This window comes from Antennarius striatus, chromosome 5 (assembly GCF_040054535.1).
Source record: "Antennarius striatus isolate MH-2024 chromosome 5, ASM4005453v1, whole genome shotgun sequence".
NCBI lineage: Eukaryota > Metazoa > Chordata > Actinopteri > Lophiiformes > Antennariidae > Antennarius > Antennarius striatus.
The window spans coordinates 19117870-19127847 of record NC_090780.1 but is presented as its reverse complement, the minus strand read 5'-3'; the positions used below and the strand labels follow the sequence as shown (position 1 = coordinate 19127847).

Below are 9978 nucleotides of genomic sequence, written 5' to 3'. Positions count from 1 at the left end.
GGTGAGGCAGCACGATTTGAGAAACGACAGAGGGGAGTCCACCGGTCACAATTTCATGCTGGTGATTTTAAAAGCTGACATCATCCCGTGTGTCCGCAGAGAGGACCCCTCTCCTGGAATAGGTTTGGGAATCCCCTGACCATTTTAGGGTAAACCTATTTCACATGTTAGGTCAAGGTAGCAGCAAATATAAAGTTACAACAATACAAAGCTAAGTGTGTCTTCCTTTTCACTCACATTTGATTATTCACCTCAACCATCACCATATACATGTATTTACCCCCTTGTTAACCTACTTTTTAAACCTCATCATAAAGGTAAAGACCTCTCAACAATGATCTTTTATCAGTGCAAATGAGCATAAAAGTCTCTAGATATGGATTCTTGCTGGTAAATAAAGATAGTGTCCCTGTTTGATTTCTTTTGTTTTAATATTTTTCCCCTCCCAGCCATGTGTTGGGAATTTTAAGAACTGTCAAAATCAATGAATGGAAGCCATTTAGTTGAGCAAACTTTTTATTTCTTTGGTGTAGCCTATACCTTTTTGGTCGTTTAATTACTAAACATGACGTTCAGACCTAAAAGGAAAGGAATGATGTTCTATTTTTCTTATGTTGTCTTTGTTTTTCTAGTTTCCACTGTCATTGGGCCCACTTTATCCACCCTGCCCCCATTTTTGAATGAACATGAATGGGACTATAGCAAATTTACATGCGGAGAGTGTTGGAGTGTATCAGCCATATTTTCTCTTATTGTTGTTCATTTCAATTCAATTAATTTCAATTTAGAAAGCTTTATCTGTCCTCAAGGGGCAACTGAAGTCAAATAAAGCAGCAGTGTTGGTGAAAAAATAAAACCCTCCATACATAGTACATTCTAAATTTTGTAAAGACTGATTAAAGACTAGGAAAGAAAGGATTTTTGTGATTGAACTAACAAGTGTGAGCTAGGATGTGCTAATAATTTTCCTAAGGGGGTCAATAAAGTATTTATTAATTGTAATCCTAAAGGTACTTAATTTACGACCTAGAATAGGAGAAATGAACCAAAAACAAAAATAAATTAAGAGGCACCATAGATCCAGCTGAATTTAGATTCATTCTGAATTTAGAGCATATATTCAGAAAAGCTCAGGTTATCAAAGTGTACTTAGTGATTATGTAGGAGAAATGGCTCAACACAAAAATTATAATCAGGAAATTACCCAACAGTTATTGGAAAAGTAGAGGCATAGACTCTTTAGATTGTTATTCAGTGATTTGTAATGTAATATTGAAATGTAAAGCCTTGCAGCACTGCTTGCTGCTGTCCCTCCACAATTTCTAGAACAAATAAAGGACGATTTAAACGTTTTACATAAAGGAAGACACAAACTAAAATAATGGAGTGCAGTACAGAGTTGATGTTTTGGGTTGATGTCTTATCCACAAGATGGCGGTAATGAGCTTCGAAGCTTCATCATTGAAACAAACGAGGAAGAAAAAAAAAAGAGTTGTCAAAGCACCACAGAAGAAGTCGTTCACACCCGTGACGATGGCGGCCGTCCTGAGAGGTAGCCTGTTAACATTGGCCAAGGTGAGCGCTTTGATAAAGTGAACAGGGTTGTTCTGTTTTTGGAGAAACGAGTCATTGTGACTGAATTATCTTTTTGCTCATTTAAAACTGTATGACATGACCAGTGAAAGGATTTCGAGTCTTTCTCGTCACCATCAACATACAGCCGCCCCGATAACAAAGTCGAGACGTGCTCGACTTTCTCACCTGACGTTATTGTTTGGTCAGCTCGGAAGAACAATCCAAGTTGTCTGAACGACAAAGCTGAAGGCAGCTCTTCTTTAAGTGCTTATTTCCTGTCTGCTATTTTTGTCATTGGCCGATCATACAGCATCCTCTTAGAGGCATGTCTAAATCACTGCTGCCTCAAATTATTATCAAATTATTATTATTATTCATATGGTGTAATATTCAGCAGTTGGAAAATGGGGGGGAAGTCTTTGTTAAATGATCACAACTATCATTGTCGCTTTTAATAAAAATGCATCATTTTTTTGGAAGTGGAGACCGACAGCAGTACTTTTTGTTAATTCCCTCATTTTATGTGTGACATTGAAGCAATAACTGCTAATTTCCATGAAAGTTGGTAGTTTTATTGTAGATAAAAACGGTATGCAATGATTTTCAAATCAATGAAACGTCATTTGTATTTGTAAATGGCACAAAGACAAATATTTCAATGTTGAAACAGGAAACTGGAATTGTTTTTGAAAATTAGATCAATTTTTGAATTTAATGCTCGTAAGACTTTTATTTCTGATGTGTTTGTGAGGCAGTGATGCATGTGAGGTTGGCAAGGAGAGAAAGGAGAGAAAAACAACCACTGTTTACCATTTTGTGCTGGTTGTGACTGTGTCTTTACCATTTTCAGGGTCTTGGCGGACCCAGGAGTCAGCAGCTGGCCCTCCGACCACTGAGTGTTTCTGCTGGTCTCTGTGGCCCGGAAGCGCCGCCAGCCCGCGCCGATGCTGTCTTCAAGGTCACCATGGTGCCTGGGGATGGAGTAGGACCTGAGCTCATGACCGCTGTCAAGGATGTGTTCAAGGTGCGTTTCACAGTTACATGGGTGAACTCATCACTGCATTTTGTTCTGTTCTTCAGAATATAATCATCCACTTTTCAGAAGGTCAGTAGTTTGATCCCAGTTCCCCCCATCTGCATGTCTGTGTGCCTTTGAGCAAGATACAGTACTCAAACTCCAACTTGTTCACCAGGCACCATAAAACTTACTCACAGCTCCTCGAAAGTTCTAATCCTATATGCCACATTTGACTAAAAGTGTGCATCTTATTTTCTTGTTTATTCTAATATTTTAACTGTTTCAAATATATATGTCTGCATGGTCCTTCCACATCAGCAAAAATGTAATTTTAGGTTTAGTGGGGGTGTCTTCTCTTTGACACAAATCTAGTTTAAAGATATATTGCTTTAACTGTTGCCACGTCATATTTGTCCCAAACTTGACCCATTGAGTCGTGTTTTTACAGCATGTGTTTGAAAATTTAATTGTAGCAGGAGATGATGATCTTAAGTTATTTTGGTTCTGTCTTCAGGCAGGAGACGTCCCAGTAGAATTTGAGGAGTTTCACCTGAGCGAAGTACAGAACATGGCCAGCGAGGAGAAGCTAAATCAGGTGTTAGCCTCTATGAAGAACAACAAAGTAGCCATGAAGGGTAGCTATATTTCAGCCACTCTCTCAATTCACTTACATTTAACAACAAATGTTATTGGCAGATATGATTTATTTTAATGACAGCAATGATCTTGAATTAAATGACCTTTATGGACTGCTGCCATTGTGTATGACATGGTTATCCAGGAAAGATCCACACACCCATGGAATTCAAAGGGGAGCTGGCTTCATATGAGATGCGACTGAGGTAAAGCCAAAAATCAGGTTGTGTGTGTGCTTGTGTGTGTCTGTGTCTGTGTCTGTCTGTCTGTACTTGTAATTTTAAATAATTCTAAGCACCCATCAATTCCTCAGGCGTAAATTGGACCTGTTTGCTAATGTGGTCCATGTGAACAGCCTGCCGGGCTACAACACCCGCCATAACAACCTGGACTTGGTCATCATCCGCGAACAGACGGAGGGAGAGTACAGCTCCCTGGAGCATGAGGTAAACAACACTCCTCACTGCAACTGTGGAGAATGAGCAGTCTTTTACAAACACATGAGGCACACAGATTATACCTGCATTAAATGGGTATGAAGACAAACATGAGTCGATGTAACAGAGGTGCTAAAATGGCTCAGTGTGGCTGTCCATGTGTGCTTTTTACTTGAAAGTTAACATCTTTTCTGCTACTGACTCAGAAAGAGCCGAGACATACCCTGCTTCTCAGATAATCCTCTTGTCCCATTTATTCTGAAAGTTTATTGGCAAGGATGTTTGAGGTAGAGGCCTGTATTTTTAATTAAATATCCTACAATTCCTGCATTCTAATATGGAAGAGTGCAAAAGATAAAACAAAGTTTAGTCTCAACAGTTTTCATTTAGTCGTTTCAACATAAAGTGTGGGCCGGCCTGCATGTTTAGGGGGCTAATAAAAATGTAATATTACAAGAAGACGGGTGAGTATAGAACAACCTAAGATGCAGCTGAATTGAAAATAGGATGTCAATTAGAGCAAAGCTGGAAAAGACTTCAAAAAATTGCTTGTCTTTCATCAGAAAGGAAGACATTTCTGCCAAGGGTATTTATTCATTCTGCAGTGATTTCGTTAATCAGGCATCAAAAGGATGTGTCGCTGGCGAACATCAAGAAGCAAGCACCGTAGTTTTTGTTCCAAAAAGTATAACGGTATTGACTGTTATTGGAATTCTGTGCCCAACATTAACATCAAAATGTTTGGCTGCAGGAGGCAATTCACTATACCAGTATAGCTACATTATATTATCTATGTAAAATACTATTGGTTGTTTGTGACTATTTTTAGATTAATTCAATGGACATGGGGATATTCCTGTGAATTCTACTCACTTAAAGTCTCTCTTATTTAGAATTTAAATACAGCTTAAGCCTGTTAAAACTGATTTTATTGTCGTTTTTTCTACAAGCCCTTGCCCTTTTTTGATGTGTTATCTAAGACTTCCTGTCTCATAAGACACAACAGTTAGATATATGTGAGATGGACAAATAATTTCATTTCCCATGCAATTTGTTTTGAGTCTCTTGCATTATGAAGTTGATGTTCAGGAAAATCAATATTAAAATTTTGACCCTGTTCTTGCATCTTAGAGTGTGACAGGAGTGATTGAATGTTTGAAGATCATCACCAGAGAGAAGTCCCGACGCATCGCAAAGTTCGCCTTTGATTATGCGACCAAGAAGGGGCGAAGCAAAGTCACAGCTGTACACAAGGCCAACATCATGTAAGGAGATGAGGCTCTCCTGACCGTTGAATGATGGGGGACACCGTCATCCATGATCTAATTTCATTATCAGTTCAGTTTTTTTGTCCAAAGCACAAACACTACACACAGATTAATTCTCATTTTAGTTTGTGCCGTTTCCATGGAAACACGCAACTCTGAAGGGCAAATATCTCGTAAATTTTTGCTTTAACAAATCTTTATTAATTTTCCTTCTTAAATTTTTCTGAAAATCCCTTTTTTAAGAAATCTTTAACGGCAAAATAATTTTAAGGATCATCTTTTTCATAGCACATAACCAGAACTGCATATACAGTACTGCGTTAGACTCGCCAAAGTAACAGAGGATAAATTATCTACTGATTTATATGTGGGGATTGGTTGAAATGTCATGTTAAACACTGCTAATTTAATGCATTTCCTGCTCATTACAGGAAATTAGGTGATGGACTCTTTCTGCAGAGTTGTGCAGAGGTGGCACAACTGTACCCCAAAATCAAATATGAGAACATAATAATTGATAACTGTTGCATGCAGGTAAACACTCTCCCAACTCCATTCATGAATGACTTCATGAAGTTTAGTTTTTACATGTCTTGTTCAATCTGTGTTTTGTTTGTTTTTTGTAGCTGGTCCAGAACCCATACCAGTTTGATGTGCTGGTGATGCCCAACCTTTATGGTAATATCATTGATAACCTGGCTGCAGGGCTAGTTGGAGGAGCGGGAGTTGTTCCAGGCGAAAGCTACAGTGCAGAGTATGCTGTGTTTGAAACCGTGAGTCTCCTTGTGTTTCCCCAACTTGTCATTCTCTGAATTTATTCTGGTTTCTCTATTTTATTTTGGACTAAACACAAAAACTGAAAACAGCAATAGGCGTTGGAACAGTGTACTACTTATTTCTCAACCCTTACAGCATTGTCCCCAACCCGTGGGCTGTGGATCAGTACCGGTCCGTGGGTCAATCGGTACCAGGCTGCACAGAAAGAATACATAACTTACATTGTTTCCGTTTCATTTATTATCTGATTCTGAATGATGTTTTGGAAAATTACGGGATTGTCCCCACTACATCCGGTTATGATTCTTACCGCAAGATACTTGCCTCAGTCACATGGCAACCTTCTTAAAGGGTACTCATGTGACTGCTTCAGCCAGTAAAACAGAATACATTACCACTAAGTTGACACTCCCAAGCTGGCAAATTGAACAAAAAACAAACATTGGCGAGATGTTACGAGGACGCTGCTATTGAGTTTTCATGCAACTTGGTTTCATGTTTATTATATTTTGAAAAAAAAAATTATGCTGGTCGTATCATTATATTTTGTTGTATTTATCCGCAGCATCTTAATGTCCAGGCTTTGAAAATATTGTCTGCTGTTAAACAGGTTTGTGGTGCTAAAAAGGTTGGAGACCACTGCCTTACATGATCAGTCTTGATCACCTGTCTTTTTTTCTTTTTTTTTAGGGTGCACGCCATCCCTTTGCACAAGCTGTAGGAAGGAACATTGCTAATCCCACAGCCATGCTGCTCAGTGCCGCTAACATGCTCAAGCATCTCAAGTGAGTCAACGTGTTGTAAGATGTACATAAACTAATCCTGGTCCACCACACCTCCTAAACTGTTAAAAAACAGTCTCTTCCTCCCTGACAGTCATTTGGGGCGTTTCCCTATTATAAATAATTTCTCCCATGGGCCCCGAGCCAATCTTGCTCAAGGCACAAGCATGCAAAAAACAGTCAGAATTATAATAATTATTACTAAGCTCCAAATATATTTTTTTCACATATTTGATCAACATATTATTTCAGCAAAACAATATATATATCAAGTTTATATTAAAAGACTGTAAATTTGTTGTCTACTTCTGGGACTCTGTTGGTAGAGACAGAGAGACTGAGGAGGGGAGGTAGAGGTCTGGTCTGAGTGGGCGAGCCTGATGCTCCATGAGTTGGAGCCTTGTAGGCAGCAGGGGGGGATGCTTTCGCACTTGGCAGACGGTAGAATGTTGTCCGCGAGCCTGGAGACCTGCCTGCATGTCGATCGGCAACAATCTATTTAACTTTGCTCGAGGGAACTCCACATAGTTTGTTATAAAACTTTCAAATTCTGTGCTGCATTCTTTGTTGGAATCGAATGCACACAAATGTTTACCATGCCTGTTGTCAGAGCCAGTCTGTGGAGTGACATGAATTACCACGCCTGTGGTCTGGCCTCTTCCTTAAATGTCACTGTAATTTGTTCCAGCCTTGAATATCACTCCCACATGGTGTCAGATGCTGTCAAGAGGGTCATCAAGCAGGGCAAGGTAAGCATGTATGTTACACTAATAGTGTTAACTCCAAAAAAGAATGTTTTCTGGTAATTCATGCAGAGAAAAATAAGATGCATAGTTCTGCCTCTGAAGCCAATCCATCTGCTGTCATTCTGTTTCTGTGGGTCAGGTACTGTAGGTTCATCTCTACTGCATGGAAATGTTTTGGATGCTGAGGAATTTTGAATTAGTAGCCTTGACCAGCTTAAGAAAAGTGGAGTGAGAGCAGTTCTTGACCCACCCATCAAGCCTTTGTCTAACAGCCTGTATTCTGCACATAAGTAGTTTAGAAAGCCTTTGATTACCTTTATTCGCAATTGCATACATGCTTTCACATCTTCCTTTAGTTCTACTCTTGTGTTTCTACTCTTGACCCAAATATATTCTTTTGCAGCATCTCAGTCTTGACACTAACCAGCCTTGACTCACTCTCTTGCATGCAGGCGGTGTTCTTCAGCCTCTCAAATAAAATCCATGGTTAATTCTGTGCCATAATTATTAATTTCAGCAATGGTGTCTCCGAGCAAAAATTCTATTTGAGGCAAATGTATGAGTGTGAGCAATGATCATTTTTAAGAATTGTGCCCATCATAAGCATCCCTCCTCTCCTTGTCCCCCTTCATCCTGTGTGTATGTGTGGGCATCCCAGGTACGGACACGAGACCTTGGCGGGTACTCGACCACTGGCGACTTTGTGCGTGCTGTTGTGGAAAACCTGCGTCATCGAACTAGTTACTGAGATATCTCATCACACTTCTCACTGACAAGTGTTAATATGTGAATTTAAAAGGAGTTTAATGCATTTCAGAAAGCTCTTCCTCTCTCACTGCCTAATGCCAATGTGCCACTTGCTCAGCTCAGTCTTAATTTACATGTTTTACCCCAGATGCTGTATAATCTTACTAAAAATTGAGCAGTTACATCATACATGAGTCATATTCACATCTGTCCTCATAGTTACTGTCCATCATGTGCTTGTTGCTTGTTTACCAACGTATTAATGCCATAATGATCATGTTATCTCTCTACTTCTATACATTGTGGAAAATGTAAAGCAACCGGGTCATTTGATCATTCTTTTTAAACCTTGTTTTTGTCTTGTTTTGATCATTTCCTCACCGATAACTGAAACTCCAAAAATGAACTTTAACAGCGTACCGATTGATAACAGATGTTCATACAGCAAATTCCACCATTACAGTTTGTCTGCATTGTACCTAATAAACACAAGGTGGAGGAGACGCAGAACACACACTTATGACATTACACTTTTCACCTGAGCTCCTTAGTTTTAGACTTCAAGCCAAATATGTCTTCTGACAGCAAATGAACTGTTTCAAATCATGATTTTTATATTACGGTCATTTTCAGGGATTGAAATAAGAATCCTTCAAAGAAAATGAATGTAACAATGTAAAACTGTTCTCACTTCTTCATCATCCATTTCTGTGCTGCAGACTCCAAAAGCAGTTGGTTGTTAGCCGCCTTATATTAAAGATAAATTTATATTAAAAGTGTTATTTCTCATTTCAAAATGTCATAATTGTGTAAACTGTGCCATATCCTTTATTTTTGGTTATCACATTCATTCCCTTTTGTGATAAATCTTTTACGGTGATTTCATGTTTACATAATAAAGCTTCTCACAAGTACGATGGGGAATTGAATAAATTGTATTCTATCTGATATGATATTGCTGTTTTTGAATAAGAGAAACATGGAGTATTTCAATGATCATTCAGATTGTCCTTGATTGAACCATTTTGTTTTCTATATATTGACTGGTATGTTCTAATTCTCAGTCTTCCCCAATGTAAAAAATACACAGGAGAAGAATTAACATCACAGCTTCAGAACCCAGCTTTTGCAACTTTCTAAATGTACATTTATGAGTTATTACAATATCAGCTGTGTGTTTTCTGTGACTAAAAGTTTTAAAGGCTCTGTAGATGCAGGCTGTCATGCTCTCTGTGGGCATGTGTAGCTGCAGCTGTGCATACAGTAACACACTGTCCTTATGTTTGCAACAGGTGCGCACTGGAGACCTGGGGGGCTACGCCACAAGCGACGAGTTCACGCAGGCTGTCATTGCTAACCTGGCAGTATAAGCCTTGTGTTTGCAAATGTGTCAGCTGCTGAAATGCACATGCTTTATTTTTTTAATTTGCCTTCTGTTGTTTCCAATTTAAATTCAGATTGACAGCTATGATATCCAAACTGGTTTTCAAATGAGCCTTACACAATTTGTAAAGAAAAGACTATTAGAAAAGAATGCGGTCTCATAATTAACACATACATTTCCTCACTGGCATACCTAGTACGTAATGTGTGCTGTAAAAACATAATGTATGCATTTATACTATTGAAGTTCAAGTTTTAGCTCTAATGCTCTTAATTTATGTTGAGATATGAATAATAAATTATACTGTACATTTTATTTCAGTGTTGTGTTACTGTTAGTTACTGTAACCTTAATCCTTATCAAATGCTTAAGGTGGTTGCCATAAGCATTAAATTACATTAAAGCCAGGGTGTGTGTGTCCGAATGTGCAACTTCAGTGTGTTGGGAACCTAGAAAATATAAAAATGAATATCTTGTTATGTGAAACCATTACTGTACTTGCATGTGACCAAGTTTGCATAACCATAAAGAATAAGTTGAAAGGATCATGCTTTCATCCATTTATGTTTAAACCAACAGTTCAAACCCAAAGTTATTCAGTTAGCAAA

The 9978-nt window shown here is 38.6% G+C and overlaps 1 protein-coding gene across 2 annotated transcripts; it reads left to right on the top strand.

Moving 5' to 3' along the window:
- Positions 1 to 1502: 1502 nt before the first annotated feature.
- idh3b (isocitrate dehydrogenase (NAD(+)) 3 non-catalytic subunit beta) lies at positions 1503 to 9928 on the top strand. 2 transcript variants are annotated; one of them, XM_068314863.1, is made up of 11 exons: positions 1503 to 1575; positions 2426 to 2599; positions 3108 to 3228; positions 3375 to 3435; positions 3543 to 3675; positions 4798 to 4931; positions 5366 to 5468; positions 5561 to 5707; positions 6402 to 6496; positions 7182 to 7242; positions 9279 to 9928. In XM_068314863.1, the coding sequence occupies exons 1-11, from the start codon at positions 1534 to 1536 to the stop codon at positions 9354 to 9356; spliced, it is 1149 nt and encodes a 382-aa protein (XP_068170964.1). In that variant the 5' UTR covers positions 1503 to 1533; the 3' UTR covers positions 9357 to 9928. The 2 variants fall into 2 exon arrangements, with proteins under 2 accessions (XP_068170964.1, XP_068170962.1); XM_068314861.1 differs by lacking the exon at positions 9279 to 9928 and adding an exon at positions 7898 to 8900.
- The last annotated feature ends 50 nt before the right edge of the window (positions 9929 to 9978 follow it).

Bases quoted from the DNA above. Each gene is read 5' to 3' on its own strand.
- idh3b (XM_068314861.1), top strand. From the start codon at position 1,534: ATGGCGGCCGTCCTGAGAGGTAGCCTGTTAACATTGGCCAAG. The intron at 4,932-5,365 runs GTAAGGAGATGA...TGCTCATTACAG, and splicing joins GTACACAAGGCCAACATCAT to GAAATTAGGTGATGGACTCT. The intron at 6,497-7,181 runs GTGAGTCAACGT...AATTTGTTCCAG, and splicing joins AACATGCTCAAGCATCTCAA to CCTTGAATATCACTCCCACA.